The 23,828-nt window shown below is 33.3% G+C and overlaps 1 protein-coding gene across 4 annotated transcripts; it reads right to left on the bottom strand.

Moving 5' to 3' along the window:
• Positions 1 to 48: 48 nt before the first annotated feature.
• Positions 49 to 13,390, bottom strand: LOC142636800 (sister chromatid cohesion protein PDS5 homolog D). Of its 4 annotated transcripts, none has more exons than XM_075811102.1 (15): positions 13,101 to 13,390; positions 10,471 to 10,674; positions 10,146 to 10,327; positions 8,121 to 8,247; positions 7,876 to 8,040; positions 6,756 to 6,827; positions 6,407 to 6,638; positions 5,706 to 6,343; positions 5,489 to 5,587; positions 3,832 to 3,905; positions 2,390 to 2,441; positions 1,917 to 2,003; positions 1,771 to 1,814; positions 628 to 702; positions 49 to 544 (listed from the first exon to the last, which is right to left on the bottom strand). In XM_075811102.1, the coding sequence occupies exons 1-15, from the start codon at positions 13,200 to 13,202 to the stop codon at positions 319 to 321; spliced, it is 2,379 nt and encodes a 792-aa protein (XP_075667217.1). In that variant the 5' UTR covers positions 13,203 to 13,390; the 3' UTR covers positions 49 to 318. The 4 variants fall into 4 exon arrangements, with proteins under 4 accessions (XP_075667217.1, XP_075667218.1, XP_075667215.1 ...); XM_075811103.1 differs by having other exon boundaries at positions 5,706 to 6,163; XM_075811100.1 differs by having other exon boundaries at positions 5,706 to 6,638.
• Positions 13,391 to 23,828: the final 10,438 nt, after the last annotated feature.

Genomic DNA, 23,828 nt, shown 5'->3' with positions numbered 1-23,828 from the left:
TACATCTATTTTTGATTTGGACTCTTATATTTGGGAACTACATCTAACTCAGCAAATAACATAGTCAAAGTTTATAATACAGAGAGTCCAAAATATGATATTATATTTAGCCCAATCCTTGAAGACAAAAACCATCTCCTGAAACTACATGATAAACAAAAGAAAGATAATATAACTGACACTTCCCCTGTACTAAAGCCAAAATTATAAGCCTGTGAGCCTGTGTCACTACTCATCTCTATACACAACCTTGTCTAACCAGGTAAATAGACGGACCCTCCATTTCTTTGCACCCCTTTTTCATACTTGACCTGTAAGTTAAAGGAATCCCTTGGGCTTCATGCTGTTACCACTCTTTAGTCTCTCAATACTTGACTTGCCAGTAGGTTTTTGGTGGCCAACATCTTTTGATCCCTCAACTGTCCTAGATGGGTTATTGACACATTCATAAACAATAATAGGATTGTCAAGCTCTTGATCATCTGCAGAATTACCACCACTTTTTGCAGAATCGACTTTAGACATGTTGGCTGAAGTTCCACTCCTGGAGAACCACAGAATTTTCAGTCAGGTGCTATGTAAAACAAAAAAAACATTAAAAATATTTATGCTAGTTCATAAACCAACTTTTTTGAAGAAGAATTGGGCTTCTCTTGTTTTGCTGACTCTGACTTAGTCTTCCCTCTCCTCTTATTTGGCCTGCTTAAAATGCACAACCAAAAGATACATACAAGAGATCAAAAAGTATATGTAAACATCATACAAACTACGAGGCAATTGCCTCATCAACCATTTTGGATGGAGAATAATTAATGGGGAAATCTAATTACGTTTTTCATTTCATTTTAAATTACCTATCCTGTTTTCCATGGCATAAATGAATGCACAAAATGTTGTCATATAAGGTAATCAAGTAAGTAGAATTGACCTCCAATGCCCCGGATGCACAAATTTTTCCCATCAATGTATAGGCATCACTGCCTCCAGGAACAGCTTTTTTTTTCTTTTCTTTTTTTCTTTTTTTTTATGGGAACAGCTTAACAATGCGAGCACAAAGCCTACCCCATAATCACCATATAAACTGGCATTTAATTAATCCACGAGTTGGATGAATTCCTATGAAATTAATTCAGTGCTTTGTGTACAAGCAAGCATAAACATGTGATATACTGCCTCATCAACAGTGACTAGTAGTCGTAGATGTACATATAAAATTCATTGTTTGTAAATGAGTTCTTTATTGCATTGTAAGAATTTATTGCAAACCTCTGGCAAAATTTTCATCTGTATATAAACCTGCTCTAAAGTTTGCAATTACCTCTGTACCATTACATTGGCCACACCAGAGAAAACAAAAACAAAAACGAAAACAAAATTGAAATTGATATTATAATTCATCTAAAGGATCCAAATAGCAATTTTATTCTGAAAAGTAACTAGTGCTTAATATAATATACCAAGAAACTTTTCCCACAATAATGAACCACACGAGATTTATGCAAGGTATCATCTAGAATATAAAAATTAAACATCTGCGGTAAATTACAAATAATATTATTCTTTTGCTTATAATTTTTAGATAACGACCAAAAGGAATCAATTTTGAAAATAAATAATTTTTAGAAACAACCAAAAGGAATCAATTTTGCAAACAAACAGTAAATTTCGATTCCGAGGCATAACTAACAAAATTTGGTTGCTATATACCCATGTGCAGAATGAAATACTATTATGAAAGGATAGGACTAAAAAAAAAATAATAATACTTACATATCAGATGAAGCATCAGCTTTTGGAAGATCAGTCTCCTGACCCTGTAAAAAAAATTAGCACATATCAATGTTTTCCCCTAAAAGTAGAGTAAAAGAAGAAAAAAAATACAAAATACAAAATACAATATAGGGGAAAACACAAACTCCTTCTGGCAAAACATCATCTACAATTGGTTCCCAGCGTTCCTTTTTGAGGTTTAATATTTCTTCATCGCCATCAGTGTATAACACCTGTGCATAACAAAAATATAAGAACTAAAATATGCAGAAACAAGAAAAATGACAGTTAAAGAAAACTGTTTAGATGGTGTGTCATCACACAAAGACCACTGATTTCATCCAGGGAAGAGTAGTTCAACTTAATTTTACAGCAAGGACAACAGGAGAGTTTCCAAAAAAAAAAAAAGGATAAAGAGGGAGTCAGAAAAGAGTCTGGAGCCCAAAGCTGAGAAAACACAGTATTGACTATGACTTAACAGAAGAGGAGCCACATAAAGCTGGTTTATGACAGAGGATGCCGAGAACCAAGTCCAACTACTTGGGAGAGGTTATGGCAAAACCAATAAATAAATAAGAGAAACAAAATGGTATGTCAGTATTAGTGAGAACTATCACACCTGGTGCTTCTTTTTAACAGAGTCATAAGAATGAACAACACCTTCATAAAACCTGCAAAATAAAAACAATCCTATAATATAACAATAAGGGGACTTTTAATTTGGTGCCACAAATGTCACAGGAGAAAAAAATAAACAAAGCTCAATGACTACTGAGAATCATGTCCCAAAGGTGATCATACATTCAGCAATTGCATATTTACGATAATTAGAACAGCTTGGAAAGCCATAAGTTTCAGCCAAAAAAGTGTGCTGCAGCACAGCATCAATAATGTGATGTACTAAGGTAACTGAAGTTATGTTGCAAAATGAAGTAAACTATAATATTAATAAATTTTACTACTTATCACACACACTAGAAAGACAATCACCAAATGTAGCCTATGGTTTTGGTCTTGATTTGCGCAGCTACCAATCCCGTGTAGATGAATGTTATGGTTGATAGCCAAAACAAAGTTCTACAATGGCCTCATCACCAATATCTGGAAGCCTATATACTTAAGAGGCATTATAATTCATGATCTAACATGCCTAAAAGTTAAATGTCAACAAAATATATATATATATATATATATATATATATATATATATATTTCATTGCAATCTGCAGTCTTATCCATATAATAGTACAAAACTTTATTAAGCCCTAAAATTTATTAGGTCTATAAATCTTTGCGGTAATAGGAGTTTAGAAATATAACCAACTTGAAAAGACTAACTCAATTACAAGAATAAACTAAGGCTGCATTGGTTTTGTCATAAAATCATTTATGGAAAACGTTTTCCACATTTTTTGGTGTTTGGTAATATTGGTTTATGCTTGCCCCTCCCCACCTCCTTCGCTCACACTCCTCTGTTCCGCCACCAACACCTCCTTTCCCCTCCTTTGTGCCACCTTTACCATCTCCCTCCCTCCTCTCCCTCCAAACTGCCACTGACACCTCCATCCCCCACCCCATTCCTCCCCACTAACACCACCTCTCTCCTCCTCCCCCACAGACTTGTCAACTTCCCTCCCCTCCCTCATGTCTCCACCACCTCCCTCCCACTCCTACCACCAACACCATTTTCCCCCTCCACTCCACCGCCACCTCCTTCCACCCCCCCCCCCCACAAAAAAAACCACCACCACCTCGTCTACCGACTGTTTTAGGTTTTTGACGGTTTTCACATTGAATTTTTTAGTGCAAACCAAACACTAGAAAATTATTGCACTAGAAAGTTATTTTCAAAGACTCGACCCAAAAAAAGGCGATCTGTTGCTTTTGGCCAAAGGCACTTGCCATCGCACCAAGGCTCAATCTCTTTTCAAAGTCTCAACCAAACAACAGGAGGAAAAAAATAACTCCCGAGAAAATGTTTTACATCGAATAAATGAAGACTATGTATTAACAAGAATATTACAGAGCTAAACATTATAGTACTAGTCCTTAAGTACTCACGTCTTGTCCTTTGGCCACCAAACTTTTATTTTGCAACCAACCAAACGTTCATCAAACTCAGGCTTCCCAGAATCCTGCAGTAAAAATATTTCCTTTTTATAACTAGCAAGCTTTTATTGATAAGAGGAAGAGCTTTATGCAAACCGGTTATGTACACAAAACTAAAGAGGCCTAAAAATGTAAAATATGTCATTTTTCATAAAGAGGATTAGGGGAGGATTACAGGAGGAAAATATTAAGCTAATATGCTGCACAGTTTCCTTGACATGTTACAGGAAATTCAGAGCATCAATACAAAAGAATCAAGCCTGCCAAAGATGAGATTATATAACTTTACAATGTTCAAGCAATAAGCTGCCTGCATATTGCTTTGGAATAAAAATTTGGTTTTGTCTACACCACTAAATGTATCCCATTTGACATATTCACTTGCAAATATTGTAAGCAATAAAATGGCCTCGGAATAATGCTTCCAGATTTAGTTGAAAGGACAGTGCAATTAGAATACAAGAACAGAGAATATACATATTCTATGTCAACTATTAGGAAAACAAAATTCTAATTGTATTCTCTTCTCTCTTTCTTTTTAATATTAAATTGAATTGCCAAATTAAAGAGGAAAAAAAAAATTTTAAAATTATGAGCTAGAACAAAATAACCAGTGCTAGTCTGATCTGTAAAATTCTTCATGTCAATATAGACTATATAGCCAAATTGTTGAATATTTATGGCTGTCACTAGATAATTCACTTGATTTTGACAATAGTCAAAATGTTTATCAATACATTAAGATATCAATCATTTATTATTTTCTCTAAATATTTTTTTTAATGTAATAACTTTAACTAGATATCAACACAATAACCATACCATAGTAAAAAGTAGATTTATCACATGTTTCCACATTAGCATCAGTCACATTTTCAGAGTTTTTCTTGAGTTATTTACCATTCAATTTTAGCAAATGTAACACTGCTTCTGTTCTATAAGTGACTCCTTACTATGGTTTTATCCATTATATTTCCCATTTGTAAGAATCAAAGCTACAATCTAACCTGCTTTTGGCCACCTAAGCTCCATCTCCTGTAATTTTCCTTTCTTCATTATATACCATTTAGAATGAAATTAAATTCTTTAATTGATCATTTTGGTATTGGCTATTATATTATTAGAACAAGAAATGATTGACATTTTACTTGTCTATGTTGGAAGAAATCTTTCAAAAGTTCTAATATGTCTGAGTATGATAATCAGGATTTCACGTGTGTACGTTAAGTAAATATATTAAGAATCTAGTTTGTTTAGCTAAGTAGATTGTTTCTTTTATAGGGACACGATAATGACTATATTCAATATAAATGATAACTTTGGTCAAATAAAAAGTAAATACACACTAATATTTTCCTCAATGCACAAGTAGCAATATTGACCATAAGCCAGGACCATATGTAAACATTTTCAATTATGCATAGAAAACAAATGGTCCAAAAAAACCTGAAAAGCTTCCCAAGAATTTCATGATCTAAATGATCATAAAAATGAAAGCAATACCTTGGATTAACTCTATAAGAGAAAGCAATCTAAAGGATATCTGTCATTGGTCATCAATTCACTTAACCAGACAACTTACAATATAAAGGTCATTATGTATTCATACCTTCCCCTTTGCAGCACGCTTCCTACTGAGCTTTGTTTTAGGGCTTTCTTCCAAGTAATCATCTCCATTGGCTGATTTAGTTGCAGACTTAGAAATTGTCTACAAATTCGGAAAACCCATAAGATAAATAACAAAAAAACCAAGGAAAGAAGGGAATAATAGGTTGGAGTTTACATACATTTACTGTGGTAGGATTAATGAGAATTAATTACTGTACCTTACTATTCGAAGCTTCAGTAATGTCTGTTTCAGAACTAGCATAGTTCCTCTTCCTTTTCTTGCTATCTGTTTGGACTGACAACCTGTTATTGATATTCGTTACCCCTACATTCATATCTGCTGGCTGCAACAGTTTCTCCTCAGGACCAGAAGGGTCAGAAGCTTCCTTCTCTGAGGCTACATGGTTGGGAGTTTGAGTCATCTCCTCATTGTTCTTTATAGCAATTTGAATTTTTCTAGAGTGCCGCTGTGGTTTTGCATCAGAGTTATTTGTAACTTCAGATTCCTTGTTCAAACTAACATCTGCAGATTGTAGTGCATTCTCCTCAACCTGAGCATTCAAGAACCCTCCCTTTGACATTGATAGGGAATGATGATTGGCATCTTGATTCTTGTTGTTCCCTATTTTCTTTGGCCGTCCCCTTTTAGGATGGCTTGCATCAGGAAGGCAATGATCTGGGGACAGAGAAGCAGCAGTTATGATCTCGTTAGTTTTAGGTTGCAAACTTGAAGGCTCAGTCACGTTTTCAAGCACCAATGGTGAAGGGGCCCTAGTATCTGGTGTTTCAGAAGGTGAATCATCAACTCCCCCATCTTGAGACTTTCTTGGACGACCTAGCTTCGAAGTCTTTCTTCCTGTACAAATCCAAGAATGATCATAGCCTTCCTCAGATTTCATTAAAGAATTAGGTTTCCTACCCCTTTTCTTCGGAACAGAGTCTGACTCAGTTGCTGATTTGGCTGCCTTCATAGAGTCTAAGTTGTCAGGTTCAGAATTGCTGCTTGCACCAACAGTTTTGGAATGTTTAGTAAGACGGCAACTCTGTAATCTTTTTGAAGATTTTACATTTTTCAAATTTTCATCATTCCTAATTGGAGTGCCATTAATCACCACTGACTTGAAAGTATCTGAAGTAAGACCCTCAGTAACCTGGGTAACAAAAAGTTAATTTTCCGATAACTTTTTGTGAAGTGTCAACTAATCAAAACAAATAATTGTGAAAAAAGAAGACTGACATAAATGGAGGTGACAAGGTTGATTACATACCAGGGACGGCTCATTTGGATCTGTCCTTGGCAGCTCACTTGAAACTATCCTTTTTCCTAACCTGTTATCAGCCTGAATCACACCAACACATTCAATCAGACTTCTAGTCTATGATCTTAATGACATACACAGACAATAGACTCATTCAGCATGATCTGATACCAAAACATTTACCATATACCAACTGGAAGAGGAATGTCACATAGATTTGGATAAAACATTCCTCACAGCATTTTAGCCATTAGAACCAGAATGAGAAATAGAAAGTAAAAATGGATTAGGCAATAGACTGGACATTTTACTCATGGACAACAACTCTATCAAGTTTCTTTCTACTAACCTGCCACTCTTTCATGATAGTTCATTTCACTGTAACCTCTAAACTGGAGATTTCAGGACATTTTAACCTTTATTCCAAAATTGTGAAGCCAAGGACTATTTCAATACATTTTGAGCCCTTCTTTGAGAAGGAGATGGCACAGCAGCACCAAATCAAGTTTTATACTTTGAGATTTTTTTTAAGGCAATTAATCATGTATTGGGAGTGAGACCTTTTGTATTTTTATTTTCTTTCCAGGATATATGACCAAAGGTTTTTTTTTTTTTTTTGAAGGCAAAGCAGTCATTATTCATTAGACAAATAGGGCTGGTATGTGAATTTCTCTTGAATATGAAGTTCCTTTTATTCTTTCTTTTTTTTTTTTTCATTTGCTTCTGATCATCTCTTTAGTGGGGTCCTCTACTGCTGGCTAACATTCCTGATTCCATTTGCACCATGGCCATTAAAGACATCTTCTCACAGTTTTCAGAATGGTGGATGCAAGTCAAAAGGCAGAAAACACAGTCCACAGGAAAAATACTGCAGGGAAAAGCCCTGAAATAGCAGGTGATCCAAAACTTAAATGGACCGGCACTATATGTTCACTGTCTCCCATCCGAAAATCAAATGGAAGATGGATCCAAAAAATATGCAATAACGGGTCCTAATTCATTTTGAGAAATATACTGAAGAAAGAAAATATTGGGTTATACCTTCGTATAGGCATGCAAAAGTATGATATCAACAATTAGCATACTGCTCAACTTAAGATAGCTTCATAAATGAGAATTTGAAACGCACCAAATGCTCTGCAGATTCACTTTGGCATACAGAAGTGACTATTTGAGCATAGTCATCCAAAGCAATACCCATAGATCCCACAGCTTCCTTGAGATAAGGCTTAAGCTTAACAGCACAATTAGTGATTACTTTCTCCCCCAATTTCCACGAAATAGGTGAAACATTCTGAAACAATGAACCATATAGATAACATCCGAGTTAACCAAGAAAATGAGAGGAAGCAAATGTTAAGCAAAGGAAACTACCTGATTTTCCTTTCTTACACTAGCTAAAAGCGGACTGAGAAGATCCAACGAAATTTCTTCACTTTCATCTATGACCAGAGTCATAATTGTTTCCATGGCTGAAAATACAGCATGTGGATGATTGGACCTTGAGTTGAGCACAAATAAACACTGAATTGTTATTCATTAGCACAAGGAAAATGAAGTTACATAAAAATAAAACGCAGCATTCTAAGCATCAATTATTAATCACTTCCAGGATATGAATGCAATAATACAGCCAATATCCTAAATGAAACCACCTCCAGCACACTGCTGACAAGGTTGGAACAACCTTTAACATTATTATCAAAGTAGACCTGGATGCTAACTGGAAAGATAAATGCATTGCAATTGCTAAACTTTTAATCCTTTACAAACTCTGAGTAGTTACTTTCTAACTTAAGATATTTTTTCAGTAATCAGTAGGAATATTTATATGAAACTGTCCTCTTCTGGTCAACACACAATTTCTAAAGGTTAACATAAACAACCTAAAGTACTGAGGCCCTCAGCACTGTGCCTGTTGAACAGAGTCCAATTATTTCATCCCTTCTATAAGAAAATTCAGGTTTTTGTGCCCTCGCAAGGGAGTTAGCTCCTTAAGCAGGTAGTCTGGGGAGTAAATGAAACTTTCAAGAATTCTAAAACCAGTCCAGAACCAATAACAATCTCCACAAAGATTTCAAAGTACAAATACAAAGCAAAGATAGTTTCACCATCTCTAAAATTTCACTCAACAAGCTCATCTCTGCAAGAATTTCACCAACTTGTGCATTGATCAAAACAAAAATCATACAGCAAGATAATTTTGCAGTCTTTGTCAACCAATTCCGTGAAACCCCCAAACAAACAAATCCAAAATTTGCAACTTTGATGAAATCAGATTGAATAAAATTTGGTACGAGCTACCTACACTAATGCATCTAAACACGAGCTATAGCTTCTATCATAGTCAAATTGTTCCTCACTACCCCTAAGTAACATACTTCTAGTTATCATTTTATCCACTAGAGATTAATACCCAGGAAATGTTCTGTAATGCTTCTGCTGGTTGTCATCATTGTAGACAACCAAAACTTCTCTAGTATACAGATTTCTCCTCCCTACTCCCAGCACGTTACTATCTGGCATCAGCTTATTTATTTGGAGAGTACACAAGAAAATGCTCTGCATTGCTTCTGCTGGAAAAATCAAATAGCCCTTGGGTTATTCCAAAACAAGTATCTTGCTAGACTTCACGCCTATTTTCCTAATTTCCAACCTCGTCTTCCTTAAGAATACTTATACTCATCTCAACATCCTCAACATTTATGGCTTTAATTTTAAGTGTTTCATGGATGAATTAATTATCCACATAACTAATGCAAGCCATATTTTCAGCAATGCAGCATCCTTCACCAATGAACAGTGAAGACATAAAGATTCATAAGCATAGAGTCTGTACCCTTAAAAGTAATTTTTAACTAGAAAAATAGACCCAATACAGATTACCATTGCTGTCTCATTACAAACAGTAGCATAGTATTCAAGGGCTACAGACACTTCAGATATAGAGGTGAAACCTTTAACTACCTCACAGAACCTACAGTTCTATTTAAAGAAAACCTATAAGCATGATCAAACCTTCCACAAGCAAACATACAATTGAAAAAATATGCTGTCCATATGATGGACAAAATATAAATACGTGACGAGAAAATTCCTATGCAATTTATGCAACATATCAAACATGATTTTTGTGCTAAACATCCATAGTCCCATAATTAAATTTATAGAAGCTTGTGCTAGTTGTGTTGAGAAAAAGCTGAGTCATATGAAATAGTAAACTTCAAATTCTGGTTAAAGTTCAGTAACCACGGACATTATATGATGTAGAATAGTTTATGGAAGTTCACAAAAGTTTCAATTGTCAAGACAAATAGAAAAATATTTGTTACAGATACGTATCCATAGCAATAGTGGAGGTTCAGTAAAATAAAAAACACCATCAGTAAAGTTTTTTACCTAATTATTTTTAAGAAATTTTGAAACATCTCAACAACCAATGCATCACACTCAAGGTCCAGCATCACCAAGCATGACCTGACCTTTGCAACAGTATCAAGAATTGAAACTGCCTTCGTATAACAGCGACTGGACACATGAGACAATTTTTCAAATGCTGCTACAGTCAGCTGAAATATTTCCTGCGCAACAATGAATTGGAGAAACAGTCTATGTAAGATCCCAACAAAAAAGAAAAGATTAACAATGATGAAAGTTTATTGCCTTTCTTATTTTAATGAAATTTTGGTTTTAATCTGAGGATGTTTTGAACTGTTATGAGTACCTTCATTTGCTCATCATCATATGGCGCATCTGGTGCTGTTATCCTCGTAATCTCAGTAATGCAAGATGCAACTGAAACCTTCACATCCATTTCAGCATGTCTCAAAAGTTCATTACTGATCAATGCCTTCAATGAAGGTAAAAGTGCATCTTGCATTGATTTGGATGGTGCTTGCTCCACATTTGCTAACAAATTTTCAACTCTCTAGAAGACAGAAGGAAACAACTCAAATCAACTCAACTATTCCTTAGTCCCAATTGAGAGAAAAAATTAAACAAAGAGTATGAAAATTTTGAGTCATGACAACCATTAAAGAAATTAGGGAAAAATCAATAAACATAAACTGGAAAAATTTTCAGAACAGCCAGAGGAAGAAGAAAATAGTTCAAGACAATGGTCAAAACATTTCCAAGTTCAATTCAGATTAAAAGAATTATGCTACAACAAACTAGAACCTCAAACTGGTAACTGATCAGACTGAAGATAGTCGTAAAAATGAATATAATGATCTAAGGCATGTTTAAAAAACAAGAATAAAAAATAAAAATGAAGCCCAAGGGGCAGCACTATCAGCTGGAGACCACGCCTCATGAAGTGGAGGTCAATAGTTCGAATCTCCCTTCCCTTCCCCTTGGGGCCAAAAACTTACCTATCAAAGAAATGAAGATAAAAATGAGAAGAAAAAAGGGAGAAGGGGGGTAGGAGCTTTATGCCTATGATCAAGAAGGAACAAATGCGATTCTAACTAACTAATGTGCAAGTCATAAGTGAAAGAGCAACATATAAGAGAAAAAACACGCATCTAGAGGGCAAAAAAAGTACAAATTATACATAATCACCATTCTGTAAGCATCATAAGTTCAAAATATCCTAGCTGCATATCAAAATCCTTGTATAAATACCACTTTATTGTCAATAGAAACATTTGCAGCTTGCTTTCACCCCTAAAATTTATGGTTTTGAGTAAAATGCCTAGCAATCAAAAATGGAAGATCTTGCTCCCTATCTTTAACTACTTCCATAAACCATGTTGAATCTAAAATATATTAAAATGTCAGATAATATTCCAGATTTTTTTTAAAATTTTATATGGAAAATAAAAGGAAAGAATAACCCTGAGATAACACGTCATTCTTCCTACAACAGAAAATCCCAGAAAGAGAAAACTAGAACTCAGAAGATGTTATTCAACTTTTGCAGACTTGTCTCTGTTTTCAATTGTAACATCGAAATTTTTTCAACTTTATATTATCATATCAATGAGGACGGTATAATCAATAAAATAAGACAGATTGCTAAAGTGGCCACCAAAACACATCATGTCAATCAAAAAACTCTGCAAGGCAAAATCTTTCATCACAAGAAGCAATTATAAAAGTGCTTTTTCATGCCAATACCAATTAGTTAATATATATATATATATTAACAACCCTACATGATTAGTTAAATTCTTATGAGTAACAATACCCTAGGCATTGCCAGTGCTTTAATATATGCTTATCGTCTGTGAAGTTAATCAAATATTATTCATTTAATAGGGAAAATTCAAATGCATGATCAAAAAACAGTCCAAAAACAAGCTAGATACAATCAGATATTTTGCAAATCGAAACTCAAGCAGAAAATACAGTGATCAATCCAGATCCCACATCAATGAGTACGCATTTGTATCACATCGTGGAGGACATATCTAGTCTATAGTACTATATAGGTAGAGCATTTTCGAGGGAGTTGGGACCATCAGTAACAAGACAAAGAGTATAGCATAATTCATTCCTCTTCTATTTTGTATTTTCTATGCATAACAATTTTACTCTCGATTTTATTTAAAGTTCCAACTTTTCTTCATCAAAACTCATATGAATGATTAAGGCTTAATAGGTTAAAAGCTGGGAAATACACAAACATGAGGTGCTACAGATAAGCATTTCCATTTTGTGGTATCCAAAGCTAATTGATAAACAACTGGGAAACACACACACAGATATTGAACCCATATGAACCTAAAATATAATAATTTAGACATATCATTCCATTGGTTCAATAAATAAAAAATCTCCATAGCCTAACATCCACTGATGAACATCTCAACATTTTCATTTGACAAACAAACATCAATCTATTTGACAAAACAAACAATACCCACAAGCAATTGGAAGAAGAAAACCCAAACAAAAGTAACAATTATAAAGACATTGAAACCACAACATTGATTTTATCAATCAATTATCAACTACACAATACCCTTATTTCACTGAATTAGAACATGCCAAACATTACCATAAGCAACTAGGAAAAAAAAAACAATATACTTACTTATGAGAAAAGAAAAAGAAAGCAAACCCCATATACCAACCCATGAAAAAACCATAACTTTCACCAAACACACAATAATCAAGTAACCATTGATTCAAACCCTTTACTGAATTCATTATTATGAGTTTGCATGTACTCAGCTCAAAGACTAAACCTTTGAACAAACCAATTGTGAAAGGAACAAACTTTTATCCGAAAACCAACAAACTGATTCCACAAATGCTCAGAAACCCATATAAACTCACAATCAGACCAACGTTTCCAACAAATACATTTAACAAAAATAAATAAATAAAGAGAAGAAGGGTCATTACATCAAGAAGAGTGAGAAGGTCATCAATGGAGGAAGGAGGGTTAAGGAGGGTACTCCCAGCCTCCTTAAGCTTCTCCTCAAGGTCTCTGTCAAAGGAAGTCATTTTCAGCTCAGACACAGAGCCACACACAAAACACAAAAACAAAAAAAGACTGAAACTTCAGAGCATTTAAATAAAAGGGCTTAGCTTGGTGAAGAAACTGAGTGTTGAGTCAGTGTTAGTGACCAAAGAAAGAATGCCTAACAAGTAACAACTCAGCACAGCAAAGCAGAGTTTAGGGATTTTAGGCTAAGTGTTAACCATGCAAGCAGAGTTTTACAAATGGGCAGTTTCGGATTCCGCTCATTTTATCAATTTGGCTCAATTTTTGGGTCTCAAATCCGGGTACAGGCCTTTTCTTTTTTTCTTTCTTTTTTTTTTTGGTGCTCTCCCATTGGCGCTTTTTCATTGCTGTTTTTTTTAGAGAGTGCTTCATGTGTGATTGACAGAAATTGAATTACTGTCCTGTCCTTGTGCAATTTTGAATTTTGGAGATAGGATGTTGCTCGAGAGTTATGGTAACTTGAAGCATTGTTGTAACTTGTAAGACTACAACTTACATGCCATCCACGTTGGTCTTGCAATATATGAATCACAAATTGGGATTAAGGTTTAGCATTTAAGTTTACCACCACCTAGAGTCTAAACTAATAGGTTTATATGTTCATATCTACTCATTTTTGTAAAACTCATATCCAATTAAGATGTGTTTTTAAGCGAGATTTGTGTTGTGTTTTTGTGTAAGAATTTTATTCACTTTTGTCATTGTGTGTGTGGGTTTGTTCCTAAAAAAACAAAAGTTAAGATGTGCATCACACCATTAATGATTGATTCGGATTCTCAAACATGTTCTTACCCGTGTGATTGAATTAGCTTTTTGATGAAAATTTTATTTGCTTATTTACTAAAAATTGGTAAAAGTACTGTAAAAACAAATAAAATAATAAGCTAATAAATGAGAAAGAAAAGCAATCCAAATGCAATACCAATGTAATTTTTTTGAGTTCAAGTCTCCCCACTAGCGCGAGCCACTCAAAAAAAAATTATCTCGATAAGTATTTAGAGCACACAAAAAATGAAAAATCATGACCAAAGAGCCCCAGCTACCACCAATGTAAAGTAATTGATTTACAGTTTTTCCTCTCTTTTTATATCCATGTAATACCAATTAGTAACAATATTTTTTTCTTTGCAAGTAGTGTCAAAGCAAATACTAGTATACGACTCCTGCAACAAGGCCGTGTATATGACTCCTGCAACAAGGCCATTAACTCACAAGTATTTCTGTAAAGGTTAATGTTAAATATTAACACACAAGAATTACATGGTTCAATCTAACGGCTTACATCCATGAAGAAAACCTTAAATTGCTACATCAATAATAGGTTTTTTTGCCAAAAAGTATAATTTTAGGAAAAAAGAACTGAGTCAAACTGATTTAGATAAAGTGACTTTTTAAGGTGCTAAATTGTTAAATTTTTAGCTTCATTGCTGTAGATGCTCTAACATTTGAAATGAGGATAATTTGATTTGATGCCACATCCAAAATCCCAATATTGAGTAGGTTGAGCAAGCTAGAAATTTTAAGGCAATGTCTCACTAGTCTAATGCACATTACAATCATATGCATTTAGAGTAATAAAAGATAGACCTAAAAATTAGTGTAACAGCACATCAACAAATTAAACCATACTAAAAAAAAAAAATGCAATTTAAAACCATCTCTCAAATAAACTCACTCCTCGGACCTCTTTCACGAACCCTCCCTACAAGGGACACTTCACATTGGTATACCGCATAAAAATCTGTTGTTAACCTCTAAAAAAACTAAGTTGCTTTCGTGGTTTTTTTTTTTTTTTTTTTCCCTGAATAACGTTGCTTTTGTAGTTTTGTTAAAACTTAGAAGTGTTGTTGGGAGAATGACAGGGAGAAGAGAAAATTAAACAAATAAATATTTTATATATATATATATATATATATATATGTGTGTGTGTGTGTGTGTGTATGGAAGCAAGAATCAAAGTAATTCAACCTCTGTGGCAGAGTAAGGAATGCAAGGTTAAAAGACAAGATGGAAAACAAAATTAAACTGAAAAATATTTGTTAACATTAATAAAAGAAATAAACAATTTTTATAATAATGTAACGGTCATACAAAATGTTACATAAATGTAAATTGTAATTTACTTTCTCATACTTGGGGTAATTTACTATGGTAATTTACTCTGTTATCTTTTATGAGTTTTCATATTTTGAAATCATTTTATATTTTTTATTCCCAATAATTTTAAATAAATACATCTTGAATTTGTCTTATGATTTCTTAATTTTCATAGGTTTACATATATATGTATATATGTGTGTGTGTGTGTGTGTGTGATTAAGCAATTATTCTTCCATTGGTCTTTTATTCGATTGCGAAATTGATTTTTATATTGCTAATACGCTTGAGTTTACAACAAAAATTCAGATATGAGGTTATTTCAAGAATATAGGCTTAGCAACCAGTGTAGTGGCAAAGCTATGGGCTTATAAACCGTAAAAGCCATCGATTAGAATATGTAAAAAAATTAGATTCCAAAGTCGTATTGGATTTGGTTTCCAATTCTAAAGCCATAGCAGTAGTTAATCTTGTTGATGATTGTAGGCTGTTGATTTCTCCTATCCCTCAAGTGAGTGTGAATAATTGTTAGTTGTTACATGAAAGTTAGTAGATATGCAGACACATTACTAAGGAGAGGGGCAAATCAAAGATTTGATTTTGAGCTTCTCTTAACTCTTCCTATGGATGTTTTAGCTTTTTTTTTTTAAAAAATTAGACTTTTATGGTTTGTATGTTAACACGCTTTGCCTTGAGACTTTTGTAAACTTTTAGTTTTAATGAAAGTCCTCTCCTTTCTAATTATTTAAAAAAAAAATCAATTTATTTAAATGAGAAATTATGCTAACTTGAGTTCAAGGTAAAAGATGAAGATTTCGGAAAATAGTTTCTTCAAGAGGATAATCTCAATAAATTGATAAAGAATTGAGATTGATGTAATTGAAATCACCCACATTGAATTATAATTTAAAATTTTTCGTTGTGGTAAAAAAAGACAAGAATTAAATTTTGAACAAAATCAAATCGATATCTATCATATGAGTTTCTATAATTGAAATAAATATATAAATGATATCTAACAATTGCCTACAAAACTAGAAATAAAACCTAATAAGTCATCAGTTATTACAATAAATAAATGATAGAATAAAGTAATTCTTCACATATATTTTCTAAGATACTCGGCAATGAACTCTAACTCAAATAAAATTCATTGTTCTTGTAATAATGAGTTGAGCATATCTACCTTATCAAATAAAACACATATATTTCTTGAGATATTCTTTTGTTTACTAAACATTAAAGAAAGACAAGCAATAAGCTTTATTTGTTGAAATTTTAAATTGCAAAACATAAATCAATGCTTAATGTATTGAAAAATATTTAAAGTGAATAGACATTAGATGCATACCTTAAAGAAGTTTCTTGAGACAAACCGTGGAAGATCCATCACCCGTAGATTCTTTAGATATTTTTTTTGATAGGTTAGATAGAATTTCATTCTATGGCATATTCTCTATAATGACTTCTCTTTATCATCAGTTCAAGATACCATCTTCTCAAAAAATAAAAATAAAAAAGTCTAAGACACACACCAATTGATTTTGAATGTAAGTGGCGTTTGTATCCCAAATCTCTTGTTCTTGATCAGTATTGTTTGTTACCATAAACAATTTTGAATGAGCTTGAGGATCTTAACCTATAACCAATAACGATAATTAACATGGATAATAACTTATGTAAGGTATAAAAACGAGAATAAAAGCTAATTAAATGAAGCACACTCATGGGAAAAAAAAAATATCATATCTAGGCTAACCTTAGTAAAGATCCGATGAATTCCTCAATTGAGCTTGATGTTGAGGAAGAAGTTAAGTAAAATTGTACAATTTGTAGATAAAATTTTGAAGCTTAAAGAAGATTGTATCTAAATTAGGGGTTTACGACACTAGGGAAGATTATCAAAAAGGAGAGAGAGAGAGAGAGAGAGATCTATTTTATGTAAAACAAGTAGAATGGAAAACTTCTTAAGCGGAAAACCCTTTACTTCGGTCATTATTTTCTTCCCAATGAAGAGTGTTTGAATGTTTTACACCTGTCCATATATATCTTTTTTTGGTCATTATCTCTACTTCAAGCAGAGAGAGAGACAAAGACTAAGAGAGAGAGCTATCTATTTTATGTAATACAATAACAATGAAGAATTCTCAAGCAATGCACTCTAATTAGGTCATATTGTTTTATTTCTTCCATTCTTTTCATGATTATTTTTTTGATATTTTCTTCATAAATTTGTCATTATTATTTTATTCATTCCCAACAAAGATTGTCTAGACACTCTAAACTCGTTCATATATATATATATATATATATATATATATATATATATATATATATATATATATATATGTTGGCCATTATCTAAAATGAGAGAGAGCTAGTGAGAGAGAGATTTAACTTGATTTTTTGATTTGGTTTTCTGTCAATAGATTTATTTCCATATAATAGGTTTAAATTTATTTATTTTCCCTAAAATTTGGATCAACTTTGATTTAGTCCTACAAAATTCAAAAGTTAAAATTTTCTTGAACTATTTAGAAATTAACAATTTTGTCCTTCCATCTATCTCTTTTAAATCTAATCCAAGAGAAGTCATCTTTTTTAAGTGATGTGTTAGGATCACGCAAGGTTGTCAAAATCGGGATCTTACGTAGGATCGTGGTAGGTAGGTGAGATCGTAGATCATAGGATCGGATCATAAGATCCTATATTATTTGAGAAAAAAACAAAAATTACACATTGGTATGTTAAATAATCGCATAAATTATACATTCATTGATATAATTATCATACATCACTATATCCATTTGTAAGCATCATTTAAAGAGGCCATAAATCTTAAAACATGACACTCTATTGAAATATTTTTTATTTGGATCCAACTGACACACTTTCTATATTAGAGTGGAAAAACTTGGTCTATTGAGATTTTATTTTTCATTTAAATTCAACTGAGCTTTCTATCAAATTTAAAACATTACAAGAAATAAAGGTCGTTTGGGATCGTCAGATTCATGTGATCCTACGAATCCTGAACGATCGCAAAGATCCTTGAACGATCGCAAAGATCCTTGAAAGATTCGGATTGTTTTGGGCAGGTGAGATCGTAAAATCGTAGGATCCATATCGAAATTTTGACAACCATGTGATTATGTCTTTCAGGCAAAATTTTTTAAATAACTATAAAATCTAAACTATATTATTAGTTAGCCAAGGTTTGAAACTATTTTAGTTTCTAACAAATCGAGTCCAATGGTCTCGATTTTACTGTAGCAAATCGAGTTTCAAAGACTCGATTTCCATGAGGTGTGTTGCTGATGTGGAGGAAAAAAATCCACGTGGAAATCGAGTCTCTAAGACTCGATTTCCCTCAGAAAAAACCCAGAACACCCAAGCAAAAATCACCCAACCCAGAACAGCATAAATCATCAATGCAGAAAATGAAGAACTCGCCATGTCCTCCGATCACCGCCCCCAAGCTCCTTTATCGAAACCTAGTGAAGAACTCGCCGACGAGTCCGATTTCGAAAACATCATCTCTTCCGACGACCTCGTCTCCATCTGTGACTTTGGTTCCCTCCTCTCCGGTACGATCGATCAAACTGCATTTTCAATCACAATCTTCACCATCACGCTTTGTTTTTTTGAGCTTTGATCGTACGGTCAATATTTCTTTGGCAAACCAGAAACCAGAAACCCAGAACATCAACCCAGAAAACACAAATAGACCAACCAAAAATGAAAAAAAAAAAACCCAGAAATCAACCCAGAAAAAATAGAAAATGAATCAAGAGACAAACCAAACCAGAAATCACTGAAAAGGAACCTTCGGTGCCGAGATCAACAAACCCAAGCCGCTCCGGTGCCGAGATCGTCAAACCCATGGCGCTTCGGTGCTGAGATCGTGAATTTTGGGTTTGGGTTTTTGCTCCGATTTCGAGATCGTGATTTTTGGGTTTGGAATTTTGAGAAAAGGGTTTGGATGTTTGAGGAAGGAGAAGAAGAAGGAAGAACTTTCTTCGGACAGAAGATGGAGAAAGAACCAAAAAAAAAAAAAAAAGAGAAAAAGAACAGAGGAGGAAGATGGGTTTTCTGCGTTGGCTTTGTTTTGAAGGAACTCGAGTCTTAGAGACTTGATTTCCACGTGGATTTTTTTCCTCCACGTTAGCAACGCACCTCATGGAAATCGAGTCTTTAGAACTCGATTTGCTACAGTAAAATCGAGACCATTGGACTCGATTTGTTAGAAACTAAAATAGTTTCAAACCTTGGCTAACTAATAATATAGTTTAGATTTTATAGTTATTTAAAAAATTTTGCCTGTCTTTCATGTATATAATTTCTTTAACAACAAACGACAAAATGGCGAAATTGATAAAGTTTTTATTTTTATTTTTGACTGAATTTTAACTTGTTAAATTTAATTGACCAAAATCAAACTTGGGATAAGTTTTTCAGTGGGAAAGTATATTTTAGCCTAATATTTATGCTAGTTAGCTAAAAATTTTAAAATTTCAGAATCTAATGTTTAAAGAATATATATTAGTTCTTCAGGGAACTAGGAAAAAAATTAGTTGGAAAATAGGAAGAAAAAAGTAATATAAGGAGAGAGAGAGAGAGAAAGAGAGAGAGAGAGAATTAATTAAACAAAGCTCTCTACTTCAATCATATGTTTTTTCCTTTCTTTTCAAAATTAGTTTTTTATTGTTTCCTTTTTATATATAAATTAATCATTAATATTAGGTTTTTAGTGCAAACTATACTCCTAAATTTTGGAATTTTTTTGAATTTTATACTCTGAAATTTCAAATTTTAGATTTTACTCCCTAAAGTTATATTCTGTTTGCATCAACAGCCCATTTGTCCATAATTTTCTTTAAATGTCAGATAAGCTTTCTGTGTGTTTTCAATTCGTTTAATAAATGATGTCACGTCATTTTTTATTTTAATTATTTTTAAAAACTTAGGTTACAAAAATGACGTGACATCATTTTATTGGAGGAACTAAACATATGTGACAAGCTTATATGGCATTTAACTAAAAATATAGATAGAGAAGCAACTGATGATGCAAACAAATATAACTTTAGGGGGGAAAAATCCATATTTTGAAACTTCGAAGTGTAAAATTCAAAGACTCCCTAACTTTAGGGATGTAGTTTGCTCTTTAGCCTTAATATTATAGTTATTCTTATTTATTTATTGCAACAGGTATTTCAAACATTTTATGTCCCTCCATATTTATATTTTTTACCATTATTCTTAGAGAGAGAGAGAGAGAGATTTTATTTACAAGGGTGAGTGCTTCTAAGTCAACCTAATCGAATGGCAGGGAAATTTTAAAAATTATTTTTAGGGCATGTTGATTAAATAACAAAGGCTCAATGGCAGAAAAGCCCAAATCAAGTCAATAGAAAGAAAGGAAAGTCTAGGGAATAAAAGCAAAAATAATGGGGCCATGCCCCTCGTGCCCAAAGAGAAGAGATACCCCATAAAGAACAAGAAATAGAACACAATAACACATGGGCAATATGGAAGAGCCAGCCACGATGAGATGGCCCTTTTCAAGAGAAAAGAAAACAACCACTGAATGGGCCCAAGGAAGCAAGAAAAAGGAAAAAGGCCCAATGGGCCAGCCCAGCAGGCACTAACAGAAAAACAATAAAAGAAAGAGTTTGAAAAACCCACGAGCCCAACAAGCCCATGTCATTTCCCACAAGGGTAAACACGGGCAGAAGGCCATGGTTTCAACAAAGAACATAATGGGACAAAATCAGGTAGCAGCAGTAGAAATCGCATGGGAAAGAAAGAAAACAAAACATGAAACAATAAGACAACAATGCTATGGTCAGAGTATCACCAACCTATACCCAGCCAATGCAAGGAGGGTGGGCCTATAGTCAAGGGAATTATAAATGGTGTGGTTTGGTGCAAGGGGAAAGGTGTTAGGATGTGTGCCCTTAAATCCTATTGTATGATGCTATGTATGACATCATGTATGACTTAATGTTATGATTAATAAAGTTTTTTTTTATTATTATCTAAAATAATGGTAATATGAATATTTGGACATTATCATATAGTCCATGAAATGCATATTATGTGATTTATGTGAAAAGTCATATAAGATATAAATCATAAGTTCTTTGTAAACTCAGAATTATAGTTCATAGTTAGTGATGAAATTGAGCATTTCATCTATAAAGACTATAACATATCAACTAAGATGATTTGTCTTGATCATGGAAGTGAAGACTTCTAGTTGGTATGTTGATATGTTGATATGTTTTAAAAGTTAAGATATATTGAACTGGACCGCTATGAGATTTATTATTCTCCTAACGACTGTTAAATGAATAATAAATCTCACAACTTTTATTTACATGAACTCTTAATCCTGAGAGAATAATGGACTTGATCATGAAATGTAGGTTGCTTTGATATATCAGGAGTGAGATTTAAAGTCACAATCAAAACCTCAGTATGTTGGGCAACCACATTTAGTGTTGATGGAATATATATTCTCAAGATGGAATTCATAATCTCTTAATGGAGATATAAAATTTTCCCTTAAGATAAATTTAATGGGTTTGGTTATTCAGAGTGTTAAGGCTAACCATTTTAGTAAGAAGATACTATAGTATATATCAACGTTGTTTCATTGATATTGTTTATTAATATATATGTGGATTCATGTGAGTATATGAGTCTAAGTTATAGATTTTCACATGATGTTTACTTAGTTATGGTGCCGTGATTTCATAGTTCATGAATTATTGATGAACACAAACATGTATCAGTAATATTAAAGCTTATTATATTCATGCTTTTTAATGGTGTCGTGTCTTGATAGTAATAGTATTATGGTTCTTGATCTTAAAAACATTTAATTTAAAATATCTAGTGGGAGAGAGATACAAGGGTTGGATCCCACGGCCTTCATTGCCTACTCATAGTAGTATGAAATATATACTTTGTCTTTGCTTCGAGCTTAGCATTCCATGCAGAGAGTATTTATTTCATGGTGCTACAAGATTGAACTACCTGGTTTATAGTGGTTTGATCAAACACATTGTCTTAGCCTTGAGCTTTGCATTCCATGAGGAGGGTGTTTTGTATTATGGTACTACAAAATAAACTTGTTAAAGGAGATGAAATGTGGCTACACATGATTCTAGACAATGGTATACACTAGACTAAGTATTATAGTATCCTCTATGCTGAGTTCTTGCTATTATTACTTAGAGGCTAAATGTACAACGATATATTATTAGTATTTTATAAGAGTTATCATGATAGCACTAATAATGAGAATAGTTCTTAATTAATCATAGTATTTAATATTCACTCTATGCTGAGGGATATAGAATATGGAATTGGGTTGTCGATGCATATTTTATATTATGGTATTATTAAGGTTCCATACTATATGTTTATATGCTAAATTGATAATGTTTAGTTTACTAATTATATTCATGTTTATTATTTTCAAATTTAAAATCATGGCATCACTTAGCCCACTTGTTGCTATTCTTAATCAAAATAAACTGACTGGATTCAACTATGTTGACTAGAAAATAAATTTGGACATTGTTTTTACTACTGAAGAGTACAAATATGTGCTTACTCAACCATGTCCTAGCTTTCCATCATTAGATGCTCCTCTTAAGGAAAAACAGTGATATGATCATTGGAAGAAATCTAATGAGATGGCTAAGTGCTATATCCTAGCATCTATTTCAAATGTTCTACAACATCAAATGCATCAAATGCATGATGTAGAATTAGCTTCGGACATAATGCTAAGTTTGAAGGAGATGTTTGGTGAGCAAGATCGTTCTGCAAGGCAAGAAACGATAAGGTAGATTCATAATACCAAAATGACTGAAAGTACTTCAATGAGGGAGCATTGTCTTAGGATGACCTCTAATCTGAATACATTGGAAGTTTTAGGTGTCGATATTGATGGAGAATCCCAAGTGGGTATGATACTCCAGTCACTACCAGAATCATTCAAGGAATTCAGACTTAACTATAATATGAACAAAAAGTTTGTTCATTATCTGAATTGATGAATGAGTTGATAGTGACGGAAGACATCCTTGGTACTACTAGTGTTGATGCTAATATGGCTAAAGCTTCTACTTCTCAACCTAAGTCGAAAGGCAAAGGTAAAAAGAAGAAGAAGAAGAAGAACTTAGCCAAGCAAGATGGTAAATAAGTTGCATTAGGAGTTGTAAACAAAGGAAAGAAAACCAAAGGCAAGTGTTTCCATTGTGGTGAGAAAGGACATTGGAAGAGGAATTGTCCAATATTAAAGGCTGTCAAGAATAAATGTATGAAAAGTACATTCTTTCTTGAACATGTTTAGTACAGAATCTCACGAATTCCTGGTGTGTAAATTCAGGTTGTAATAATCATATTTGCAAATCTTTGCAAGGGTTTCAGGAAACCAGAAAGCTAAATAAAGAGGAAATGTTTCTTACCTTGGCTGATGGGAGCAAGATTCCATTTGTAATTATTAGAGT

Source organism: Castanea sativa, chromosome 5 (assembly GCF_040712315.1).
Source record: "Castanea sativa cultivar Marrone di Chiusa Pesio chromosome 5, ASM4071231v1".
Lineage (NCBI taxonomy): Eukaryota > Viridiplantae > Streptophyta > Magnoliopsida > Fagales > Fagaceae > Castanea > Castanea sativa.
Note: the sequence above shows the minus strand (reverse complement) of the source record. Positions and strands in the feature narration are given on the sequence as shown.